Consider the following 27,118-nt stretch of genomic DNA (forward strand, 5'->3'; position numbering starts at 1 on the left):
CCCGTACAAGGCGGTCCCGAACCCTCGGCGGCGCCCCGCGGAGCTGTAGCGCTGCCTGTCAGCCCGGTAAGCAGCTGGGGGGCGGGGGTGAGGAGCTATGGGGCCGCGCCTGGGTTACCCTGTGTGGGGGAGCGGAGCGGAGCGGAGCGGGCCGGGCCCTGGGGAGTTCTGGCTGCACAAGGGGACCCCAACCCTCCCCGAGGGTCTTGTGGCTGGACAGAGGAGCTGCCTCCCAGCGCGCTGCCAAGTTCAGTCAGTTCCGCTTCCCTCTGCTCGGCAGAACTAAGCTGAAAACAAGCCTGGCACAGGATCGCGGAACTGCTTGAATGGGCAAAAACTGCGGGCAGGAATCAGGGCCCTAAATGAGCCTGGCTGTTCTCTTCATCCCACTCCAGCTCTGGGATGGAAGGTGGCAGCTGTTTAACAACGGACATAGATAGCATCGCTATGCAACAGGCCTGGGCTTTTACCACGGTGGGTTACACGTATTGATACATATATCGAATGTACGCATACAGTATAGTTTGTGTCAAGTTCTCCTATTGAAACCAAATACAAAATCCTTGGTAAAAGAATGTGGCAGCAAAAAACAAGTTCTTGTTGGTATTAACAAAACCAGGTTTGCTTAGTAAGAATAGAGTGTATTAATTCTACATATAATTTTTTATTGCTTGCCCAAGTGAATTTCTGAACATCTACCTCAGCTATGTCAATTCTCAAAGAATCCCCAGGGGAACGACTTTTATTTAAGTCATTTTGTTTCCCCTTCTCAGATATTCTTAGGGACAGAGATTTATTTTCAGTGTTTTATTTAGTAGTGGGCATGAAGATAGTTGGATGTTGTATAACTGACCTCTGCTTTGTTAAACTAAGTACATACAAATCAGTACATACCAAGGATTTGACTTTTGGAGAGGTGAATGAGCAAGTAGATAAAAAAACAAAGAACTACTGTTTACTAGCATGAGTGTTTTTAAATACTGTTTGTGGTCACATTGCAGTACTTTTGATAGTGTTAGTTCAGGACCTAATAGTTCTAAATGATAATACATAAGTTAACAAAACTTCATCATGAGGGAAAAAATTACTTGAATTCATATAATGATTAACCTTTCTAAGGACGTTCATAGAGCAGGCGGCTCTATTGTTCTATACAGGTTCTCATAGCGCCCTCATCACTGTAGCATCTGAGTGCCTTCCAGTGCTGCATTAGATTATGTGATTAACATCTGTGGCAAGGGCAGCAGCTTGGGCTAGCAGTCCATGTACCTATGGGAGGGAGGGGGGGGGGAAGGAGTGTCAAGCAAGATTGTATTGGGGCACCGGCCTGTGGTGGTGTGGCCACAGTACTATTTAGCGTATGTATGTCTACCCGTATGGAGTTTCCTAAAGGCCAACAGCTTCATTCCCAGGTATATTGCATTGCTGTAATCCAGCCAATAGGTGATGAAGGCATGCATGTCATACCATCTGGTCTGGATGAAATAGAATCTCATAGGCAACCAGAGATGGTAGAAAACATTTTCATCAGCACTGAGATCTTATGAGTCAGAGAAGAATCCTAAACTACAGATTAAACTCTGGATGCGTTCCTCCAACTAAAGGAGAATGCAGACTCCCATAGTGCTTTCTATCTTGCACAGGTCCATCTTTAAACAGCTGTTCATCCATGAGCTGATTTCACATCCAAGTACTGGGCCAGCTTGGAGGAGTGGAAGAGTATTTGTCATTTTGGGGAAGACTCTTCCCCTTTTTACTGATGATTTCATTCTTTCAAATAGACAAAAAAATAGAAAAACAGACTGGAGAATTTATTGGAATTTCTTGTTTATAGAGAAGAGACTGACTTTCTGGGCCAAAATGGGATCATTTACTATGAAATATAATACAGTGAAGACCACCCCATATGAAATTCCCTGGCCTAAGAGGTTGCTATAAACTATCCTCAGGATTTCAAGTACATTTTATTAGACTTTTAGACTTCAGCTGCTGGGCAAGCCACTTCTGCTAGTTGACTAAATAGATACTTCATATTTAACCTGACAGAGAAAAATGGGGCAAAATGGCTGAGTGGAATTTATGTTCTATGTTACCCAAATAGTCTGCAGCTAAATCAGGTTACTGTATTTCCAGGGGTTCCAGTAAGTAGTCCATTAAATTGCATTTAACTGAATATTCAATTTTGGGCTGCAGTGCAAACAAACTAAAATGAAGGGGGAAAGTGAAAAGAATCAGATCATATACCTGTTCTCTCATCCCTGAATGCAAAATAGCTCAAGATATAGTTTAAACAGTAAGTTTATTTGGGACTGCTCAGAGGCAGCACATGCAGCTCGTGGAAGAGGAAAGCATGGTGCATCATTGTGGGTGACCCAGGAGTAGCTTTACTAGGCTCCAAGTGTATCAGTGTACGTATTTCATGTCCAGGAAGACAAGGTGGACTTTGAAGAATGAGGACAGCAGTTTCTCTCTTCATCTGTACAATATTTAGATACTGTACAATATTTCAGGGTAAATTATTGTGTGCATCTATATTGTTATTCTTGGTGTCACTGGCCCCTCCTCAGAAGCCACTGTAAGATGGCTCTACATGATATTAAATTTCATTAGCTATCTTTAATTATGGTAACAACGTGTTATAACATTCAAGAAGCTTGCCTCTCAAGGAGGGATTTATAAGAGGGGCACAATATATCAATCAATAAGAATAGGTCTGCTTTAGTCTCTTGATGATACTTTGCACTGCTATAGCATCTTCCATCTGTGCCTCAAATGGTGCTCATGCATTAATGAAGTCTTAGAACCTTCTGAGTTCAGTAAGTATTGCTATCTCCATTTGACAGAACTAAACTTGAGGTAAAGAAAATTTAAGTGAGTTGTCCAAGATCACACAGTAAGAACTTGAGGTGCAGTAGAACCTCAGAGTTATGAGCACCTTGGGAATGGAGATTGTTCGTAACTCTGAACAAAACATTATGGTTCTTTCAAAAGTTTACAACTGAACATTTGCTTAATACAGCTTTGAAACTTTACTATGCAGAAGAAAAATGCTGCTTTTAAACATCTTAATTTAAATGAAACAAAGACTGAAACAGTTTCCTTACCTTGTCAAATCTTTTTTTTTAAATTTCCCCTTTATATTTTAAACTTTCCCTGTATTTGCTTTTTCTTTTTTTTTTTTTTGGTCTCTGCTGCTGTCTGATTGCATACTTTCGGTTCCAAATGAGGTCTGTGGTTGACCAGTCAGTTCATAACTCTGGTGTTCATAACTCTGAGGTTCTACTGTAATAGAATCAAGAAGTCTTGATATCCAGTTGCCTGATCTAAGTGTCAGACACTGCTTCTTTACTATTTAGAAATAGTATAGAATAAGTTTTTAACATCTCGGTGTCTTCCTTTATGTATGAGCTGTAAGTTATTGAACAGGACTGGCCCCCAAGTCAAAAAGATTATCTAAATAAAAGCTATTTTAGAGAGAAATACTGAAGCCATTGTTTACCTTGTTCTGGGACAGAATCATATACTTTATTTTTTTTTTAATTATCAGCTGTCCCTAAAAACACAATACAGAGTTTTATCCAAATTTTCTTAAGGCAGCCATAGTATGAAAATAGTTAAAGTAAACATCAGGAGAAATGAATTAGTGGTTTTTGTGCAACAGATTCAAAAGATTATTCTTATAATACATAAAACCAGTATTGTATAAAAAAGTTATCTCCTCATCCAGCACAGTTTTCTGGAGAGTTACAAAATAGTACATATTTGAGATTTACTTATGTAAATAAGGTAGGTGTAGATATTAGCTAGCTTCCTCTGACAAGTCTTTTAGGAAATTTTTTTTCCAAGACATAAGACACATTGATCTCCTATCCAGTCTATATTAGGCAATAGCATTTCCACAATTTTGAAACTTGCAACAGTAAAGGCTTGAAATAAGCCCTTTTGTAAAAGAACACTGAAATTAATTGAGTTGTTCTGCTTATTCCAAGGCTGAATTTGATTCAGTGAGCAGTTCTTCATAATTAGAGGAAAGACGTGTACAACTGTGATGAATAAAAGTAACTGCGAGGCACTCTAAGTTGCCTGAAATGAAATAATTTACATTAGTTACCACAGGAGTTTCAGAAAGCTTTAACTTCTGTTTATAAGGATGACTTTTTAACTGTGGGCCCCATTCAACCCTGAGGCCAATGGAGTTACACCAGTGAATAACTTGTATCCTTTTTGTTGCTGTCTCTAAAAAGCTTAAGGAATAAGTTCAACAACACATTAATTTCTTAAATGGTTTCAACTTAGAGTGAAGAGTTAAATGTGACAATCTGACAGTAGATTGGCTCTAAGCATTACTAGAGTCCTACAGTACTGTTCTCTGCTGGGAAAAGCTAACTCATTCCCTTTGAACAAGGCAACACTTTCTAACAAAGTATATCAGGATGTTGCCAGAGTATGAAGGTGAAGGTCATTCTATACTAAGTGGACCCCAGTTCTGAAAGTGCCACTCTAATCATAAGAATTACAGTATCAGAAAATGCATATCACATAATGCTATTAGATTTCAGCCATTCAGCTCCCCATGCTAGCACATATTTATGATTCCCGAGGAAATGTTGCTAGACTTCAGATGTCAGCAGGAATTAGGAAGTTGAGCGTATGTGTGAATAATTAGATCTTGCCTATAAATACCTCTCAATTTGTAAAGAGATACATGAGTTAGAAGGCAAGTTTGTGATGCAGTTTAATAGCTGCCTGATTTTCTGGACTGTAAAATTAGCTGCCATGATTCAAAAGGTCATTTGATCCCATTGCTGAAAAAGGCACCATATATTTTCATCCTTAAATTTCCCATTATTTCCCCCTTTTTTTAGAAGCAGAAAATCTACCCTATTCAGATGTGCAGTCTGAGTCACTTTCTTCTTTGAAACTGGAGCTTTATGCATAACAAAGGCAAGTCCAGCTCCTTCTTTCTGTGGTTCCATAGCTGTTTCCATAGCAACTCTTCCAGCTGATGCCAGTGCAAGGACTCCACTCAAAGCTGCACCAAACCCTTCCTGTCCTTGCCTGCTAACGGCTTTGTGCTAATAAGGATGAGTGTTTGAAAAATTCTGTATAAAAACTCGTGAAAGCACTGAAAAGTACTGACACAGAGTGAATCTCAAAATGACACCAAAGCCCTGCAGTGTCCATTCAAGAGCCATCTGATGTTAGTATATATTAGTAGTTAAAGACTTTGCTGTGAATCTATTGGTTTTGAAATTCTCCTTACTGTGAATATTAAAAGAATCAGTAAGTTTCTTCAGTAGGAAGAGGGTGAAGAAATGAGAGTGGCTTTTTGAGAACTTTCCAGGCAGCGATGTTGCCGTGGGAACAATGGCAGAATATTCAGTGCTTGGCATAGAGGTTTCAGACATGTCACACACAGCTACAACAGGAGACTAACTCATAATCCAGTTTTAGTATGTTCAAAATCAGTCCAGGAGAAGCCACATTGGCAAGCCAAAACATTCCCATGAAGAAGAACGCTAAGAGATAAAGACATACTTAGGGTAAGGGAAAGATGGGAAGAGAAGTGAAAATAAATTAGATTAGTAAAAAAGGGCTTGCTCTACATTTATGATCATTCAAAGTTTCTTTTAATTTCACCCACCCTATTAAGTACTTTATCACAAAAGCTGGACTCCAAATGGAAGCAGTACAAATACGTTAAATATTTCTGGCATTTAGATCTTGGTTCTATTTTAAGAGAACACACTATCTACAGAATTTATACAAAGAAAATTATTTACTTGTGTTACCCACCAGACCTTAGATTAAAACTGAACATTTAAAAAAATCTAATTCACTCTTCATTAGTGCTACTGATTTATTATTTTCACTTCACTCAACTTCAGCAACAAAAATAGATGGGTTGTTTTTACTTGTAATTATAATTAGTGTTCCTTCTTATTTACTAACACCACGCTTCAGTGGAATACTTAAATAAACATTTCATTTACACTTTAAAAGAAAGTAATAGAACATATTATTTTTAGGTTTAAGTTAAACAAAATCTAAATATTGGGTTTAATTACTGGACAGTGCACCTTAATTCATTTAGAAACTCATATCTTTAAATTGTCAGGTAGATCAATATTTTGGAGAAGCATGTGTAAAGCTACATCTATAGAGGAGAAAAGGTTTAATTTCTCATTAAAAGAAACTTTAAAAGTACCTGCTGAAGTCTCAGTGCTCACTCACAGCATCACAGACAGATCATAAAGTTCGGATAGTTTTGGCCTGTGTAAGAAAGCAACTGTGAGAACGACTTCTTGTTATCATTATAGCAACATTTGTCAGTGTTTTAAATTGATAAAGCAGTAGCAATACTTCTTTTTGATATTATGACTAGAAGTATTCTGAACGTGCAGAAAACATGCTTCTATCATTTCTAACCCAACTCACTAATTTCAAAATTAGGCTAATATATTCCTAGTTTTTTATTATTCTGTTCCATTTTATGTTCCTAGCAATCCATCTACTAACTGAAAAATGCAGAAAGCTTGCAATTAATTATAAAAGATAATAGTGAAACAAAATTATTCAACTAAGCATAGTAATTATAACTAGAACAACATTTTTTTTATTTATTGCACTGCTGAGACCAGGAGTTTGACTATTAAAATACTCAGGTCCCTTCATTTAAGAGCCAATAGAAACCAAACAGTTCCATTAAGATAAAATGTAAACTAATTCTGCTTTAGAAAACATAAAATCAGTATGGAATGAAAGCTTAAATACATACACACTGTGTAGCCAAGACAGTTAATACAACAGTACAGACTCCTTCAGCAAAGGATCCTGTACTGAATACACAAAAGTTCATCTTGAGCTCCTATGGAACTGGCTTCACAAGAGTAAACACCAGAGTCAGCCCTGGAAAGATAGGAGAGTGATCAAGATAACACTTGTTTAAACTCCTTCCCAATGAGAGACTTCATGAAGATAAGCTTCCCTCTTTTGAGAATTCATTATCTTTTCCACTGTGTTGCAGAACCAGTCTATATGACCTTTGCCTTCTAAAAAGCATAGCTAGAGGCAAATTATCTTGTCACTACACTTGACACACACAACTAACTACATAAAATGTTGAAAAGTTAAAAGCCACTAAATTCAGCATCCACATATTGTTCACCCTCATTTTCTCTTCCTACCCTATCTTCCTAACACCAGGATATCTCTCCCAGATAACTGGTGTGTTCCTGCTGGGTCCAAAACAGCCAGATATCTGATGTAATCCAAGTATGTGTGACTGGTCAAAGGACAGAAGTGGTAATAAATGTAGCAGTTGTATCACAGATAAATCAGATACATTAACTCTTTTTGACAATGGGTATACATTTTCTCAGCCTACTTCTCAGTCCTGGCATCTCAGAAGACTGTTTCATGACACTGAATTACATATTTAACTATACTTGCTGTGAGAGAATCAGGGGAGTATAACAGGCTTGATTCTCCTCTCAAATTTCTTTACACTTATCTCTCTTCCGACTTCAATGGGGTCACTCTTGATTTACACCAGTGCGACAGAAGAATTAAGCCCCGTTTCTTTGCTGTCCTACATATCTCACTGTGAAACCAGATGCCTGCAGAACTCACCAATGGTGAAGAAAGTAGAGATACTACAAACTAACTTGCTGAGAAGTGGCTGGCGGCAGTACTGGGGCAAGCTTGGTCTGAAAAGCAACTTCAAGAAAACAGTTAAATATTCACTGATTGAATATCCTTTTTTTAAATTTTATTTTACTAGACAAAGCTAATATTGGGTTTCCAAATGTCTGTATTTGCACATTTCAGATGCATACATTAGTCTCTTGTTAGAGAACATCATTCTAAAATAGCATTAAGATTTTGATACAAACCAAAGAATGGCAAGAATTTCAGAATTAAGGCTGAGAAGTATTAGAGTAGCAATTCCAGGTTCAACCTGGAATGGTATTGTTTCCATCTACAAAGCTGCTGTTTTGCCCAGCAACTTTTACAATATACAATGACAGCTGGTTCAAGTAGCCACCCAAGGGACCAGTAAAATCAATTGTCAGTCGAGGTTATTCTTTAACTGCAAGTTGAACAAAACCATGCTGAAATTCAGTTATCCCCAAGGTTGACTTAATACAAGGAGTTATCTATTAGATAGGAGGACCTTAGTAGAAATTTCATTGTACCAAATTATATCCATCTCGCATCCTCCTATATTTAGTCAATATAGAGATTTCTGTCACACCAACTAACACAGAGAAACTTCAATAGATATTCTCTAACAGAAAACCTGCTTGAAAGAAATAGCAGGATGTTCTTCTTTTGTTACACATACCATTTATACCTGACTTATCTCACTTGTCACCCTGCCACTATAGAGATACTTATCAGGCACTTTTGGTGACACTGGACTTCTGCTGATTTCCATAGTATAGGCTGCAGGACCACCCTGCCATTACTACTTTACTTTAAATGAGCAGAATGATGATAGAAACAGGATTTGAAAATGGTACCACCCAGTTAAAATTTCAACAAGCCTTTCCCACCATGTCCATTCCTTTATTGGAGTTTTCAGTCCTTCAGGTTTGTGGTGTCAAGTCTTCAGGGGAGTGAAAACAGTTGCCAGTCTCCTTATCAAAAGAGAACAGAAACTATGGGACAGGCTATGATTTCGCTCTTCTCAAGAACATCTCAGAATACTCAAATCGGCTCCTTAGGTAAGACACCTGCTTCATTTCTCTCCCTAAAGTCTCAGAATTCATCATACGTACATACATTAAATTAACCTCTACAAATTTTACTGATTATACCTCTTTGCACCTCTGTAGGATGTAGAGCTGAAGGATCAGAATGGTGATTTCAAAAACAAACACTATAATCTGACATAGAAGGAAATAAAATGAATCACATTATTATTCATTACTTACTACACAGTAAAATATTCCACCAAAACACAGCTCTGTTAGGGGGTCACCTGTGATATTCAACTCTTGGTCCCATATTTAAAGCTGAGAAAGTACTTGTAGCCACATTTCAAAGGTATGGAGCACACAATTCCCAAGTCACTTTGGGAATAACTTAGAAAGTCTAAAATTAAAAGCTTTATGGGGACGTGGCACCATTGGATGATGCTTCTAGATAAACTGAATTTGTATTTAACATGATGTTGCAGCAGCAAACCTTAATCAGGAAACAAAAGCCTTGGTTACACTGAGAATTTTAAGGAATTCTCCCACTGCCATGTAGCACCAAACACAGCTCTACTTTTGCAAGTAGTGGTGTAAGGAAAAGGGCATATTGCTGAATGAATTTTTCCCATTGTATCATCCAGATCCTCTCAGTGTAGAGAAAGCCTTTGTCTCTTGACAATGCCAATTTAATTCCATCATCTGTTTGTGTAAGCATGGTCTAACCCAGGGGTTCTCAAACTGGGGGTCGGGACCCCTGAAGGGGTCACTAAGTTATTATAGGTGGGTCACGAGCTGTCAACCCCCACACATGCCATGGCTGACAGCCAGAGCCCTTCAGAGCTGGGTGGCTGGGGAGCAGAAGCTGCTGGCCAGGTGCTCTAAAGGCAGTGCTGCACACAGCAGCAGCACAGAAATAAGGGTGGCATGGCATGGGAGGTGGTGGCGGTGGTGTGGCATGGCATGGAGGGGGTCATGACTTTTTTTGGGGGGGTCATCACAGCCTGAAATATTTTCAAAGGGGGACCCAGGAAAAAAGTTTGAGAACCCCTGGTCTAACCCTACCAGGTAGTCTCCTATGAGCATATTCCCTTCAGTACTTTAGTCCCAATCTGATATGGACCATTTTTTATATTTTGTAGCCCTCTCTTCACGAGCTTCTATTTCTTTCTCACTAGAAAGTCAATCTCCATTGATGTTTATTGCTAAATTTGCTACTGTATCCGGAAACAGGTATTTTATATTATATATATATTGAGAGCACCATCTTGCTTTGTGATACATGCTATGCATTACTGTATATCTTGTAAAAATCAACATTTGCCCTTAAATATTAGCAGCATATTTTAGTGGTAACAGAGGCTAAGTGTTTTAGTGAATTAAACATTTAAGTTTCACCTCTGGAGAACTGGATTAGAATCTTAATTTGGCTCACAAGTAAAAGTGAGTTTAATGGTCTCATCCTAGTCTTTAGAAATCTACCTGGCTCTGTACACATTAACAAAACTACTGCATTGTTATAGGTCTCTGCTCAGAAGACAAGGATGTTGTGAGCCGGGACTGAGGAGCCATTGTGTGGTTATGGTCAGTGCTATTAGTTCTGTTAGTTCAGAAGCACTAAATTCACCTTTCAGAAATAATAATAATTAAAAGCTAATAAACAGCATCTCATTTCCATTAACTCTATCCTGTACACAACTACCCACCCTTTTGATACAGGATTCAGATTTCAATTATTTTTGCTGTTTTGTTTGACAGCTTTATTGGATTTAAGAGATTCCAAACTATTTCCTTGTTTTCTGCTCTGAGCACACACACGCCCATATTAAGTAGTCCTAAAACAAACCCGTGTTTACAATTTGAATTGATGGTGTCTGGGCACTCATCAGCTTAGGTGGTAGGCTGCATGAGCCAGGCAGTAACCAGTCATAGCTGGCCTGATCAGATGCTCAAGAACCTGGGAGAAATGCCAGTTAAGAGAGCTTTTAATTCCAATACTACTTTGCTGGTAAAAGTGACAACATTTTGTTATGCCCTGTAGTTCATTTCTGCTATTGATTTCCCTTGGATTTCAAAAACCCAGCATTCACCTGGATGGAGCTGACTTCCCTTAGGTTACCATAATCACAGAGTCCCTTTAGTGTAATGAGAATTAGTGCAGAATAGCTAATTATTACTGTGGGGTAGTATGATGTCCCTGTCTCCCCTTAATATTTCAGTAAAGGTTAAAAAAATTTAAAGCCCACCATAAAAAAATAAAACAAAAATCTTAACTGGTGCTGATGCCCTAACCTTATCTGTGGTTGCACCACTATGCTTAGAGTGGGGGGGGGGGAGAGAGGGGAGCCACAGCTTACATAAAAAAGTGTATGGAGGATGGAAAGGAGTTATTTCAGTACAGAAACTAGACCTTTCATCCAGCTGGTGAACTACAATGGTACTAATGGACAATTGGTGCACATCTTATGGAAGAAGGGATGCGCTAAACCTAAATCAAACCCAGCTGGGCCAATATTTTGCTCCCCAAGTTGACCTTCCATACAGTTTCTTCAAATGTGCTGAGCACCCACAACTCCAATGGGAGTCTTGGGGAGCTTTAGATGTTCAGTGCATCTGAAAGTCAGCCTTGGCTTCTCAGTGATTTGCTAACCTCAGATTTTAAAAACACTAGGTCCTGGATCCTGCCTTACTTCGCCTCATGACACTTGTCTGACTGTGGCTGTCACATACATGCTAGATATCTTGGCTCAAATTCGTTCCTAATATGGCCCTGTAAAGTAAGTCAGAGCAGAGATGAATTTAGCTCGGCGTGTGCCCGTGCCTGCAGCAGGACTTCTCGCCTGGTGGCCCCTGTAAAGATACCAGCTCAGAGGGGTTAATGAGAAAACTACAGGCGACCACGATCGGCAGAAGCCCTTTTGCAATGGATGGGCAGCTTGCACCTCCCCCACGCCCGTGGCGCCTTCTTTACCTCTCCAGGGCTAGTGGCGTGAGCCGCACGTGCGTTGCTGCAGCTGGGAGCGGGAGGCGAAGGGGGCCACCCTTCACTCCGGCTGCCCCCTTCCTTCACTGCGCTCTGCCCCCTAAGCTCCGGGACTCTGGTGCCCCCCAGTTCCCTTCGATCTCCCCGAAAGCCCCCCGCTGCTCACCCCAGCCAGGCACGGAGAGTTATCTGCAGAGCTTGCGGAGCGCCCCATGCACCGCCCGGGAACCCTTCACCACCAGCCAGTTGGCGACAACCAGCGAGACCAGCAGAGCCATGGCCAGCGAGCGGGCCAGGAAGCGCAGCGGGGAGAGCAGCAGCATGTCGGGCGAGCCGCCGCTCGCCTTGCAGCAGGAGCCAGCGCCCAGGCGGGCCCCGGGCAGCTCCCAGTCCTCCGGCGTGGCTGTACCGCCCCCAGCCCTGCCCACTGGGGCGGGCACAGGCTAACGGGCAGCCGAGCCGTCCTGGGGGGCGGCTCACATGCTCCCCGGCAGGCACAGGAGACGCGGACCGCGGCGTGGAAGGCACGGCAGGGACTCGCCCTGCCCCTGGGCAAGTGACTGCCCTGCTCTACGCTACCCCTGGGAAATACACGGGGACAGCCAAGAACACAGACTCACCATCAGAGCCCGCTGTTGAAAAAGTTGGCCAAGCGACTTGCCCAGGGTCAGCAAGCTGGAGGCATGCTCACGAGGAACCCTGCCTGCTTCATGCTCTCCTCAAAGCATCACCACCACAGTCAAGCTAGCAGCTCCAGCAGAGAAGTTCCTGTAACAGACAACCCCTATGTGGGTCTGATTCTGCTCTGGGTTATATCATTGTAATTAGGGAACAGTTCCAGTTAAACTAATTAAGTTACCCTGGATTTACACCAGTGTGTGTCAGACCGGATTCTTTGTCTCTCATACTTAGTTTTTCTATTCCTTTGCAGAGTGTGCATGGGATTTCCATTACAATTTGAAGGGAAAACAGGCCCTTCAGTTCAGCCAAATCCTGCAGTCCTTAGTCAGACAAAACTTTCATAAAATCCTTGGGAGTACTGCACAAGCAAGGGTGGAGTAAAAGCTGAATAAGAACTTTATGACATATCCTTTAATTTGGAAGTACTAGCAGTGTTGCAGGAAAAAACCTGAAGCGTCTTTAATTACGTATTTAAGTTTTAGTGGCAAACCAGGCTTAATGGTTGTGACTTCTTTTCCTCATTTTGAAAGGATATTTACTCAGTTTGCTTGTCCTGTTTTACTTTCTGATATTGCTGTTCAATAGTGAGTCTAGATGCTTTGATCTATTCATGAGGTTCCAGGAACAGAGGTTTTTTTCTTTTAATTTCAAAATGAAAATTTTTTAAATTATAGAAGATCAGAGGCAGGGAGCTGAATGGCAATGTGAAGAGATTTGATAGATCAGTCTGAACTGAACAGTAGCGAAGAGAACAAGTAATCTGGCGATAACTTCACCTTCAAAGCTAAAAGAGGCTCTTCTGCCTGTGGTCAAATGGCAAAACTGCCAGCTTGAGGTATTTTGTTTGCTCTCCGTCTCTGTAGGAAGCACTGATAAATGTGACTAGAAAAGATTTTTTTCCTCCTGATACAACCAATAGAGATCATTGTCACGAGGTTCAGGTAAATTGGATAATTCATTAGATTCTATATTTTTGTGTCCAAATGTAGCGATATTTGAGCTGCCTTCTGTATTAAACAAGTGATGATTTAGTATCTTACTATAGACACGGAGGGCCATGTAAGTATGATCTGAATGCCTCCCAACTACTTTAAAATAAGTCTCTCTTTTTCTTTTCCTTCACAGTGTGCAAGAGAACAATAGCCTTATAGTTTGTCTGTTTGTATGTGTGCTGCGTTGTGTATTTCTTTGTGTGAACAACTTTTTGGGGGAGGAGTTAACCTGAAGAAATTAGTTTTGCATTTAGTTCTGGCTGTGTTCGTTCTAATCTCTTGCAGGAGTAGGTTTCATAGTCTAGGTCCAGTCCCTTTAAAAATTCTGTTTCCCAGACTCATGAGCCTCTTCCAGTTGGTCAGTAGTTTAATTATTTCACTTGAACATATCTGTCCTAGGAAATCACAATAACAGGGAAAAGTGATCTTTCTGTACCTAGAGCCAGTCCCATGGAGGATTTTGAAAACCAGGACACAATTTGAAGCAGTTCCTGTATTCACTGGGAGCCAGTGGGACAGTGGAGTGATGTGTTCATGATAGTTTGTGCAGCTAAGCAGAGTGGCATTTTATACCAGGAAGAGCTTTTTTCAGGCTGTATAGTTCCACTCCAAACTATAAATTGCAATAATCTAATTCATAGATTACTAATGCATGGATCACCCTGGACAGATCTGTGTCCGATAGGTGTAAAACCAGCATAATGGAGTGAAGAATCTGGCTCTAAGTTTCCTGAGTACTAGTTTAAAGTAATCTTTTTCAAGAGAAAAGAATTACTGCCTAAAATAATATACATTGATAATTGTGGACTGAAGCCAATATCTAATTATTGTGTTTAAAACACCCAGTATTTCTGTTTTTCTTGATTAAACTAATATTTACTAGTAAAAGTCTGCCCAAAAAAACCAACAAAAAACACTAGGACCTTTAAACCTTAATTACACACCATACATCACTGTTTTTTGAACCTTGGCCACTCACAGAACGTATTATATTCACGTGAGTATGATGCAAAGTAATGTTCAGAGGGAAATGAGGAAGTTAGTGGGTCTCTCTCTATCACTAATTGTCAGCTGGTAAAGAGGCGGTACAATAACTTAGACTTGAGGATGCCTTTAGACAGGAAGATAAGGTGGTTACAGGTTTTAAATAAATTAATTCTATTGTTGTCAGCTTTCACAATTTTATTGTGTGTTATGATTTTTATTTATTTGTTTGTTTTAATTAAAGCCTGAACTAGTAGAATAAAGAGCTTGCATGAGAATCTGAGCTTTTTTTTTTTTTTTAAGTATTTTTTCTAGCCCAGTCAGGGTTGTGAAGAAAAACCTGAAAACGTTAATTGACTGCATCCTCATGACTCAGAAAGCCAAAGGCAAATAAAAGGACCAACATTTTAAAAAATATCAATCTCATTATTTATAAAGGGCCTGACTCATGATTTTTGAACGATGGGATGGTAATGCTGTTATTATCCACCATATACACTGCACTTATCACTAAAGCTCTGAGCTGTCCCTTAGTACAGTCACGTTGGTATCTATTGCATACAAATCTCATGCTGTCTATCCCCTCTTTCTTCCACATCCTTTGAGAAGCCCTGAGTATCCCCAACTGTACATTTCCATGCTTAAGGCCCATATAAGAGTCCTCATCCTTCTTGTGGCATATTGCCACGTTTGCCCCATCCAATCTCTCTGGTTACACCTTCTCTGTTACACCTCTGGAGATAGCAGGTTAACACTGGCTGCAATTCTGCTAATATCAGAAATGAAGCATCATGTAAGAGATTCTAGAGCAAATATTGATGTTAGAATGACAGGTTATTAATTTCTAATCACACCATCTGCTTTATTCAATGACTCCATTACAAGCAGAAAACAACTTTTTTTTTCTTTCCCCTTATTTTAGTTTGTGGCTGTGAATCTGAAGTTCTCCATTTGGACCTGTGGCTGCAAGGAAAGCCTATGGAGAATCCAGACAACAGGACAGAGGTCGTTCTGTTGGCCTGTGGTTCTTTCAATCCAATCACTAACATGCATCTGAGGCTATTTGAGCTGGCTAAAGACTACTTACATGAAACAGGTAGGAGTAATAACTTGACTAACTCAAAATGTAGAGCTCTAAGATGTGTGTGGTTGTGTGTTTAGGTGAGTGCACGTGTGAGTATCTAGGATTGTTTTGCTATGACAGTGTCTATATTCAGATACAGACTCATAAGATGTAGAGATGGGTATGAATGTATGCATGATACTAATTAACCTAAAACAAGGAAAAGTGTCCAGAGTTGCAGGGAATATAGCACAATGGTAGGTCATATCTGTGGCAATTGCCTTTGTCACTGTATGTCCCTTTCCCTTCTTCTGGACCAGCACCAGTATGTTGTAAACAACCCCAACTTTTAGGTCCATGTGCTTCTAAGCCCTTCTGGGTCTAGGTTGTGACTGGTCACAGTTCCTACCTCTGGGTGTCTCACACAAGCTCCCAAGAGTAGACCCTGGGTTTGACACCCTTCTTAGTCAGTGGGGTCCCACATTCTGGACCAATGCCTCAGCCTTCCTGACCTTCCTCAGTTGCTTAGATATATTCCTCTAGAGTCCACTTGGCTGTTGTAGCTCTGGTTTCTAATTAAAATCTTCAGGGATAATGTGGCAGATAGTCAAGGAATACAGATTTAACAAAGGAATTTCTTAATCACAGACACTTAACTCTCTAGCACTTTCAAGAGTAACCGATCATTGAAAAACAACATCCTGAATGCACCCCCAACCCTAAATCTGATCTCATACCTCAAGTGAGTCCTGGGTTTGGTTAGCATCCTTAAACTATGCATCTCTTGCTTCTTTCCTTAGACTGGTCATTTTGCATGTGCCAGTGGTCTGGCCCCTTGCATAGAAAAGCACCCCCTCTTTTATAACAGTGTCTGCCTCTCTGTTGCCCATGTGCTTCAGCTGGGGAAGTTCAGACTACGGCTCTCCCACTACCCCTTATTATTCAAAATCAATGACCCTAATGATAGAAAAACCATTATCTAATAGGGAAGAATCATTTGATGTTGATAGCCCTTGATTTCTTTATCATAACTTCTCAAACATAGATGCACCTGCTACAAAATGGATCAATCCAATCCACAAAGAAGGCTGCAATACAACATGAAACTCACATTTCAGAACAAAGATGATAATACAAAAGAGAGACTCAGAAACAAAATGGGGTCCACAAAACAAAAAGGAGTTCACAGTTTGACACAGACCTATTCTCAATCTGTCACAGCCTCATCTTCCCAAACCCTGAGACTATCACACCAGCTCTTTGTAGTTTGTCATCCACCCTTACCAACGTGATTCAAATTCTCTTTCATAGTTTTGCTCCATACATGGGCACAGCACACAGCAGTTGTCCAGTTTAATGGGTTGATTAACAGGACTCTGTCGAGAAAATGGCATTCAACTTCTTTTAAAGACCATAATGACCATGCATATGAAGTACTTTATGTACGATACAGTGAGGTTGACATCTGCTCAGTCACTCTTAATGTTGTGGTGTGGTTCTGTTTGTCATACAGGAAAATACAAAGTAATCAAAGGAATCATTTCGCCAGTGGGTGATGCATATAAGAAGAAAAGTCTAATCAGTGCCAATCATCGGGTAACCATGGCAAAGCTTGCTACAGAAAGCTCAGACTGGGTGGAAGTTGATGACTGGGAAAGCAGCCAGAATGAGTGGCTGGAAACACTCAAAGTTCTAAGGTATTGCATAGCCACACACTGAAAAGACACATGTTCCTAGAGTAGGATCAGGACACGAATGGCTTAAATGGCTAAGGGTCAGTTCTGCAACTCTTTATCACATGAATAATCCTATGGAAGTCAAAGGGACTATTCATATGAGCAGGAGTTTTTCACATTAATAAGGGTTGCGGGATTAGACCCACATGCAGATATGCTGAGCCTATGAACAGTTTACAATTTCCAAGGCCATATTATTTACATACTTATTTTTTGATGACTTTTAGCATTGAAGAAAGTGAGGGATTCATAATCCAGGAGTTGTGAGGGCACATGCTACACAACCTTCCCCCATTGAGCTCTGTTGATGCACAGTGCTGCTGTTAGGTACTTTTAAAAGGAGTGTGAAAACCTCCAAAAGTAATGCCTATTTTTCAATCTTCCTTCACCCCCATGAGGCTTCTGTATCTGCCCTCTCTCTCCATATGGTTTCTGCTACTCTAACTCCATCCAGTTTCTTCCTTTGACAAAATAAACTTACATAATTACTGATGCTTCTGGCTCCACACATTGCTAGTCATAGGACTCAGATCTCACAGCCCATGGTCAGGGCAGTTCATGAGAGACCTTCATGAAGAACTCAGGGTGCCGGCGCACTAGGAAGCGATGAAATATGATTCTTCAGGTGGTGCTTTTCCCTACCTTATCTCACAGCTCTAATGTTCTTTAAAAATTTATTTATTTTGTAGATACCATCATCAGAAACTTGCATCTTCTAAACCTGCTAACAGTCTGCAGAGTGCTGTACCTCTAATAAAACCAGGCCGGAAGAGAAAACAGGAAGCAAATAGTCACAGTCCCATTAAAAAAAATCAACTGATTCCAGAAACAAAAGGTTAAGTATGTTTGCAAAAGAAATCCCCATAACACACAGTATTTTCAGGCCGTGATGCTCTGTCATTGAGAAGCATTTTTCTGACATTAGTTCTCAGTCCTGACCTCCCCACTGAACAATGTAAAGAAAATAAAACATCTGGATTTTATGGCATGAATCAGTAGTCTCCTTTGTAATAGTAGACTATCAGGGTGAAGTAATCTGGTCTTACAATAATTCTTAGGATAACAAAAATTTGAACTGGAAAATGTCCATTTAGTCCACTGAGCTTATCTAATGAGATTTGTCACATTACACCTGTAGTTAAGAAATTGTGAGTCATTGGCTCTTATTTTTACTCAGTGAAGGAAGGACAATAAGTCAGAAGTCCGTTGTGTATCCAGAAATGGGGTGAGGGGTTTAATTATAATTTAACACCCCAGGAAAGTGGACTAGTTGGATTTACAAATTCCAGCTAACACCCAGATTGATTATTACTCCTTACAAAGATGTAATGTATTATTCATCTCTATCTTAACCTGATCACCTGCATGAACTAATATCTAACTTGAACAGGCTTGCCAACTTTCTTAGTACCTTGAGCCCACCCAACCCTTTTGGAAGGGGCTTATTGGCTGAAACCAGCTTTCCACTGTGGATTTTTCCCCAATGAGGTTTTTGATCCCTTAAAAATAATTCCAGAGGGGTAGCCGTGTTAGTCTGTATACAGCAAAAACAATGAGAGTCCTGTAGCACCTTAAAGACTAACAAATTTCTGCGGGCATAAGCTTTCATGGTTGCAGCCCACGAAAGCTTATGCCTGCAGAAATGTGTTAGTCTTTAAGGTGCTACAGGACTCTCATTGTTTTTAAAAATAATTTGCAATCTTAGTCTTACCTGGCCAGAGCCTACTAGCACCAGCCACCCATGAAAGGCAGACAACTTGTAAGCGAAAAAAACTTCTGTTGGTGAAAGAGACAAGCTTTTGAAGTCCACAGAGCTCTTCTTCAGGTCTTCAGCTCTGTATCTGGTTTCTCCTTCTCTAACCCTTTGGAATGTCATATAAGGTTTTAATAAAATTAGGACACCCTTCTATATTTAACCCTTTTGTAGCTCTTCCCTTGAGCTTCCTCATCTTTAGTGGTGGACTGCTTCATCACAAGGCCAATGTAGGATCGTTCTTTAGAATATATTTTCTAATGCTTTTTGTTGCCCTTGGAGACTATTCTGTACCTAACCTAATAAATCTTCCTATCAGTATGTTTTTTCTAATACTCTGTCTGAATGTTTCTTTTCTTAATTTCATCCCATTATCTCAGTTTACACCAGGATATGGAGAGGTAGTGTAAAATCATTGCTGAGGCAGCAAATAGCAGTGGCTAAACCTGAATCCTTGACCATTCCCTTTCTCTAGGTGTCCCACAGCTGAAGCTGCTCTGCGGAGCTGACATCTTGGAGTCCTTTGGAATCCCTAACTTGTGGAAGCTGGAAGACATCACTGAAATTGTGGCAAACCATGGCCTTGTGTGCATCACCAGAGCTGGAAACAATGCTCAGAAATTCATCTATGAATCTGACACTCTGTGGAAACACAAGGGTAACATTCACCTGGTAGAAGAGTGGATCACCAATGACATTTCTTCCACCAAGATCCGGAGAGCACTGAGGAGAGGACAGAGCATCCGTTACCTGGTGCCTGATGCAGTCCAGGCTTACATTGAAAAAAACAGCCTGTATAGTCCAGAGAGTGAAGACAGGAATGCTGGGATTATTCTGGCCCCTTTACAGAAATATGCTAGGAGGTGTAAGCAGGAACAGACACTGTAAACTAGCCCATCTTTATGCTGTGAAAAACCTATACTTTAATATGGGAAAATGTTTAATCTATTCTAGTAAATCAGGGTCTGATTCTGTAGCCCTTCTATGTATGTAAGTACCACTGAAGTCAATGAGAGTTTTGTGTGCACAGGGGTTGACCCTTTCTACCACAGGCCTGGTCTTACTTTTAAAAAAAAAATAAAAAAAAATTTACCACCTCAGGTTAACTAACATGCATGAGCTATCCTGAGATAGACACAGTGAAGACAAAGCACTTAGTTTTATCATAAGATAAACTAGGCAAGGTCAGCTCTGTTGACCTCACTTAGTTTACCTTCCAGTAAAGTACCTTGTCTTCACGGTGTTTTTACCTCAGGATGGCTGACACTCATTCATTATCCTGAAGTTTAAAAATACACCTTTTTTTAGCAGTGAAGACAGGCCTTAGGAGCTTGATTCTTCCACTGGCCTTTACCTTGCTGTCATTTACAGCCAGGCAAATTGAGAGGAAAGTGGGTGGAAAATGCTGCCACGCAGCTGTGCTGGTGTTTTACGCTCACTTTGCACAAGCATGAATGGCAACGAATGATGCAAGGCAGTGGAGAATCAGGCCCTACAAATATTCATTTTAAAGGGGAATCATCAAGTGCTACGGCTTGAGCCCCAAAACTGAGTGTAATGAAATTAAACAAAAATGGGTTTTATAAACCCTAATGTTACAGATATCTTTGACTTTTTAAAAAAATCAATATTTTGGAGTTTGTTTTGTTTTGAACGTTTCCCTACGTTATTGTGAACGCAAATACAACATCAGGGCTATGGCTACACTAGACAGTGTACAGCAGGGCAGCTGTGCCACTGTAAGCTCTCTAGTATAGCTGCTCTATGCCGATGCGAGAGAGCTCTGCCTTGGCTTAATTACTCCAGCCCCCACGAGCGACAGTAGCTATGTCAGTGGAAGAAGCTGTCAACACCGGTGCTTAAGTCGGCATAAACTATGTTGCTCAGGAGGATAGCTAATACACACCCCTGAATGACATAATTTATGTTGACTTACGCTGTAGTGTAGTGTGGCCATGGCCTAGGTACTAGTGGTTTAGAATCAGAAAGTGAAATTGACTGGAAACAGAAAGCAAAACTGACCTGTTTAGTTTTGCTGTTCAAGCTGAATGACCTGTAAAGTGATAAGTAACACAAATGTTTTGAACACTTCATTGTGTTGTTAGTAATAAAAGACTTTCATTTCAAGGCAAAGTTACACTTTTTTCCACTGTCATGTTTTAACTGAAAGCTTGGGAATGTCTGAATGCTCATGCAAATGAGGGGGGAAAAAAAAAAGTTCCACGTTCTTGTCTTATCACTGACACACAGTGGCTAGCATACTCTAAAATCTGGAGTATAGAATAGTCCGATTCATTTTAAATACTATATTGTTCCTGCAGTGATTACAGCATAAAGCAAATAAAAATAAGAAGGATTGAAAATCACATACTAAAATAATTTTACAGCATGAAGTCACAGCTGAGTGGTTTAAATGAAGAGTAGTATGAGGCTGCATTAGGTTTATACATAAATGCAGTGAATAACTTCATTTCTTGGTTTCCCTGCCAGGGCTCTTGGGCTTTGAAAAATACTTGATGCTAATGAGGAGCAGGAAATGGTACCATAATTGCCTTACTTTAACGTCAACACTATTCTCCATGAAAGGACAGACCTCAGAAACTGGGCCCCGCCATGGGTTTAATGGCTATAGGTTCAGAACAGTGTCATTGTGATTCTCAATCAATGGGTTCTTTGGCATCAGGAATAAGATTTGTGAGACATTGGATTTGTGAGCCAAGTATATCCAGCCAGAATTTCTGTGACTGGAAGAAAGAAGGGGTAAGGAGAGACGAGGGCTCCAATGTAAACTAAACGTGTCATTTTTCTTTCCTAGAAGTCTGGTTCTGGAGCAAGCATAGTGAATTGTTTGTTTAAGTTAGAACAACACTGTAAACGTCATGATAGTGAATTCTACACTCCTTTCTCTTCTCTCCCTTTCTCCACTTTGTGTGTGAATTAAGTGCCTTATCAAAAGTACCAGGACTTGAAGAGCTACTATCCAGATAGTATGAGAAAACTGTTGAACTGCAGCCTCCACAACAATGGTCTCTCATACTGACCAGATCAGTAAAGCTCTCAGAACATGAGATTCTCAGTGCTCTGGGCCAACTAAGCAATGCATGGCATCTCCATAGTCCACAAAAATGCCAGAATTAATTTATGCTTTAGAGCCTCTGCTGCTAGCTCCAGTTTACAACCATTGGTTTCTTCAGAGCACCTACAACGATTTTTTTTTTTTAAATTTGATGAAGTTGGCACTAAGGGATTCCATGTTTATTTCTTAGTGATTCCAGATCCAATGTGATCTGTTTATAATTTAAAATGTTTTTTCTAACTGGAACCTATTCAAACTCACCTTGTACTTTGACAGTCAAGCTGGGTTCTTTATAGCTCATGCATCATCATCAGTAATAAAGATACTATAGGCTAAATTATGTCCTTAGTGACTTCTGGGCAGTCCCACAGCCTTAACTGAGCTAACAGATTGATACTTAGTAAACAATTCTACTGATAGTGCACAGGAAAGAAGAGAATTCACCCCCTTCTCTCAGCTATGTTGGTTCTGCAGGGCTGACAGGAGTAAAAAGGAGTCAAGATTTATTTTAGTCCTTAAAGTCATCTAATGTGACCCTACATACACAAGTAGAGCAGATCTTTTCTTTGAGAGAGTGCTGTTTATAGAGTTACTTTTCAGAGTACAATTGCACATTAAGTATAGGATTTACCCTGTAAATCATGATGCTGGAGTGTTTTGTTATACTTTATTTGTATAATTCAAGAGAAGCATTGCGCACTAAATCAGATGTTCTGTAGTAGCCTGTCTACAGGTGCTATATTTTGCTGGTCTTTCATGCAATTATGTGTAATAGGTTTTTCAATAAAAAATTCTTTGATAAGGGAGTGTGTTAATTTGTTTAGCACTAATCATACAACTAATCAAAGTCTTATAGCTTGAATCTTGCAAGCTTTTCCACAGGGACAATCCTTACACCAGCACAGGGTGTCACTGAAGGCAATGGGATTCTGCATCGGTGAAATAGTTTGCCTATGCAGAGCAGCTTATTGGACTGGAGTCATAGTTCTATTGTGAATACTGATCATTCCTTTCTATAGTACCACTAGGGCCCACAGACCAACTCAGCATCAATTTCTACTTTGATTACCCAAATCTTGATCCCACTAAAATCAATGACAAAACTCCTGTTGACTGCAATGGGACTAGGATGCAGCATTTTATATAATTAATTTCTTGGCCATGAGAGTTTTTTGGAATAGCTACCTTCCCCATAATACCAGAGATGTAGTTAGTGAGTATGGGTCAGTGGGTAGCATTCTTGCCTCTGGACAAAATGATCCCTCATTAAAACAAGATTTCAGACCAAATGTGACATGTTGAGCTATTAAAGGTGTCATCTTTCAGTGGAGTTGCCAAATTGAGTTATTTTTATATAAATGTTATTTACAGCAGTATAGCTATTCCTGTACAGACAAGGCAATAACTATGCCACCAGTATAAATCACCTTTATACATATCTCTGTGTACACATGGAGTAATACAAATATATCACACCCCTAATCTAAATAGTTATATCAGTAAAACTTTCAAGTGCTGACTAGCCCTAAGAGACCCAAAAATACTGAAAATCTAGTATTCACACAAATAATCCAGTTCACTGAGTACATTTTAAATACATTTACAGGAATTATAATCTGCTCACAGATGTGCTGCAAATGGGATAAAAGGCTAAATTTGTCAGATGAATTATTCATTGTGCTCAGCTGTACTGTATTATGAGAATATTATGTTTATACTAGATATTTCACCCAGAAGAAGCTTAAAGTATTTTACAAACAATATGTCTGCTAGGAATCGCTTTATCTACTACTGAAATGCTACTATCTCCATGGTGGAATGTAACAGCTGCTTAGCTGTGCACAGCAAAACTATTCAACAGTCCAGAACTTTGAAACCACAGGGGGAAGTTATGGGTTAGAATAAAATAACCCCTATTGGAATTTGGCCAGCGTTCCGAGCTATGCTTACCAAGAGTTTCATGGGATCCTTAATGAGCACAATTGTAAAGGATACTTTTTATATTACAACTTAAAGATGGCAATTCAAGCAGTACAGCTTCTATACCTCTAGGCCACTGGTTCTCAACCGGGGGGTATGTATACCCCTGGGGTATGCAGAGGTCTTCTAGGGGTACATCAATTCATCTAGATCAGTGTTTCTCAACCTGAGGGTCATGAGCTCTAGGGGGGTCATGGGATGCATTTAGGGGGAGTCACAACTGCAGGGCTGCCATTAGGGGGTGGCAGGCAGGGCAACTGCCTGGGTCCTCACTAAGCTAAGTTACATGCTTCAGCCCTGGCTGGCAGGGTTCAGGCTTCAGAGTACAGTCATCTGGAAAGGTTAAGAACCACTGCTCTAGGCTTATAGTTCAACTGATTTAAAGAGAAGAGCTCCACCTACTGAACTATTAGCATAACTTTCTACACCACTTACGTTTTCTCTGGAAGTTTCCTATCTGTCTATGTTATGCAGCACCCATCACTATATTTTAGGCCCAGATCCTTGAAGATATTTATAGACTCCTAATTTCCATTTATTTCCATGGAAGTTAGGAGCCTAACTACCACCAAGGATCTGAGCCTTATTCCTTTCCAACCCAAACACTGACCCAGCTGAACCCTCCTTCTTGTGGGAGACATGCTTGAAAGGATTACTGCATAATAACCCTTCCATCTATGCAACATTTCTCTTTCTAAGAAGCAAGAACAGAGCCCTTTTTGCTTCCTACATTGAACCGTTAATAAAATAAATTGTGTGGAATTTAACTGTTTGACTGGGGGGAAACGCTATTTTATAAAGTAAAAATTGTTGTCTGGGTCATTCCCAGTTGCACTGTACTCTAGGCTAGAGAACAATACAATTTTGAGAACAGGAGGCATGCCTTGATGTCACAGTATTCTACTCCTGTGGTCATATGGCTCAAGTAGGCATAACTGTTAGCTCCAGAAATGTCAGAGTTTTGAAACCTGGTCTGTGAAATCCTGCTCTTAATTCACCCTAGGCAGAACTCACTGACTCAGCAGCAGCTGAATAAATATAGTAGCTGGGACTGAGTTTCCTCATTCAAGATTCTAATGTAAATGTAAACTTATCTGTTGTTTTTTTGTACAACAGCAACACAGTCTGGGTTAAAGTTTAAAAGCCACATTATTTTTCTTCTTTCAGATATGTATAGGCTCCTCCCTGCTGCTCATCACTGTAGCATCTGAACACCTCATATCCATACCTAAATTAATCCTCAGAACACATCTCTGCGATAGGGTAAATATTATCCACATTTTATAGATAAGGAAACAGGTACAAAGATTAAAATGATCTGACTTTCCCCTACGTACATCTTTGGAGAAATCCGGAGCTCCTAGCCTCAGGCTTAATCCACTAGTGATTACTAGACTAGAATTTCTCAGCCAGTAGGCTCTGACTCTCAAGGCAAAGTAGGGGGAGTTGCAAGATGTTGTAACAAACATTTCAATCTACATTAAAGAAAATCTTGCTCCTCATACAGCCCTATTCTTCAAGGTCAAGCATTCTCAAAACGCACGCAAAAATAAATAGTATAGGCTCATTGTTATCATTCGTTCATTTTATACTCATAAGGTGGTCATGAACATTTTTTACTTGGAATAAGAAGTTGATAACCTGAAAAGAAACTGTGTTAGACCATACTGCTTCCTGGCTTTTATTTATATACACAATGGAAAAAGGTCACTTCCCAACAGGAAAATAAAAGAATTAAAACATTGGAATCATCTCAGTTCCACATGTAAAAGGAGGAAGGGCCTCAGTTGTCTTCATTCTCCCAAGGTCAGTCAATTACTGCTTGCCTGGCCTCTTATTCCCCTTTCTATGCAGAAAGATTTGCTTAGCAGAATACTGCTTACTTTAGTTACCGAAAAAGATATGGTCCCACCACCTGGGGAGAAAGGATTCCTTGCACTCTACCCCTCTTCCTCTGCTTGAAGATAGTAAATTCTCCACTGAAATCACCCTCAGCTCTGAGCCTTATGTTCTGTACCTCCATATGTGGCATTTGATATAGCATCAAAGGGATGAATTGTTCAATATATCCATGTTGGCACATGCATTCCCTTTACTTGATCAGGCTTTTTATGTCCTAAAGAACTAACAGGCCATGACTTCTGCCTGTACAGTACTTTTATTATTAATTATTTTTATTATTTCTGAGGGTTTGAAAATGTTTTTCAGATATGGACATTGCTAGTCACATTTTGCACATGGGGAAACTGAGGCACAGTTACAAAGAAAGTCAGTGACAGAGTTATGACTTAAATCTAGGTCTCTTGACTCCCAGTCTCTTGCTCTGATTACTAGATACACTACCCATTTGACACTGTTCCCACCCTGAAAACAGTGAAAGGATGTGAGCAAGAAAAGTAGTGATCAAAGCTACTGCGATCACTGTGCACACTGGCAACACACCTGGATCCCAAGCTACCTTGGACATAATTCACAGCCTAAAAAGACCTCATAACACTGAAGAGGAAACTGAGAAACACAGAGGTTACTCACTGTGGAGCCCGGAATCAGAATCAGAAGTTCTGTCTTCCAGCTTCTTGCTCTAACCAATACACTCTATTGCCTTCTATTCCCATCCAGACATCCAATAAAGGAGTTAATAGAATTCTTTTGTCATAATTCAGAAATAAGAGGAATATTCTCTGTAGTTTCTAATACTGGGGCACAGAGGTCACCTTCCTCCCTCTGATATAAGTTATGCACAGCATAAGGAAGGATCAGTCCTTTGTGCCTCTGTTAACAAATGTGTCATGTTTATCGTAGGAAGATTAACTTTCCCCAGACACATGCGGGTTTTGAATCCAGAAGCCTTGGTCTGATGCACCTACACTGGACCTCACGAACTACAAAATCTGTCCCTGATTCCCTGTCTAAAACTGATGGGGGCAGGGAGTGACCATGAAGAGGTTAAATTAAACCACTTACTCATTCAGTTGCCCAACTTTGACTCATGGATCAGTAACATTTGCTCCACACGAAGATTTCAGATACTGAACTTTCCCCTCCAATCCCAGCTGCAGCTAATCCTATTTCCACCCCCACCCTTTCCCCACCTCTTGGTTGGCCAGTGGAACCTCATCATTAGCAAGGTTGCCAGCTATAACCCCACCCACAATTCCCCTCATATAGGGC

At 40.2% G+C, this 27,118-nt stretch overlaps 1 protein-coding gene and 1 long non-coding RNA gene across 7 annotated transcripts; one reads left to right on the forward strand and one right to left on the reverse strand.

The window, feature by feature from the left end:
* The first annotated feature begins 462 nt into the window (after positions 1–462).
* Positions 463–22,769, forward strand: NMNAT1 (nicotinamide nucleotide adenylyltransferase 1). Of its 3 annotated transcripts, XM_067567367.1 has the most exons (6): positions 9,923–9,932; positions 10,223–10,283; positions 15,262–15,435; positions 16,916–17,099; positions 17,828–17,973; positions 19,367–22,769. In XM_067567367.1, exons 3-6 carry the CDS (start codon positions 15,318–15,320, stop codon positions 19,777–19,779), a joined length of 861 nt encoding a protein of 286 aa, XP_067423468.1. In that variant the 5' UTR covers positions 9,923–9,932; positions 10,223–10,283; positions 15,262–15,317; the 3' UTR covers positions 19,780–22,769. The 3 variants fall into 3 exon arrangements, with proteins under 3 accessions (XP_067423469.1, XP_067423468.1, XP_067423470.1); XM_067567368.1 differs by lacking the exons at positions 9,923–9,932; positions 10,223–10,283 and adding an exon at positions 463–474; XM_067567369.1 differs by lacking the exons at positions 9,923–9,932; positions 10,223–10,283 and adding an exon at positions 12,080–12,470.
* Positions 3,512–12,054, reverse strand: LOC137165858 (uncharacterized). 4 transcript variants are annotated; one of them, XR_010923508.1, is made up of 5 exons: positions 11,849–12,054; positions 7,633–7,720; positions 6,779–6,909; positions 6,209–6,273; positions 3,512–5,537 (listed from the first exon to the last, which is right to left on the reverse strand). It is a non-coding gene; the product is annotated as an uncharacterized lncRNA (long non-coding RNA). The 4 variants fall into 4 exon arrangements; XR_010923510.1 differs by lacking the exon at positions 7,633–7,720 and adding an exon at positions 8,823–8,891 and having other exon boundaries at positions 3,512–5,519; XR_010923507.1 differs by lacking the exon at positions 7,633–7,720 and adding an exon at positions 8,823–8,891.
* Positions 22,770–27,118: the final 4,349 nt, after the last annotated feature.

Source organism: Emydura macquarii, unplaced genomic scaffold (assembly GCF_026122565.2).
Source record: "Emydura macquarii macquarii isolate MOO-44397 ecotype Brisbane River unplaced genomic scaffold, CSIRO-AGI_Emac_v2 contig_2768, whole genome shotgun sequence".
In the NCBI taxonomy this organism is placed as follows: Eukaryota; Metazoa; Chordata; order Testudines; family Chelidae; genus Emydura; species Emydura macquarii.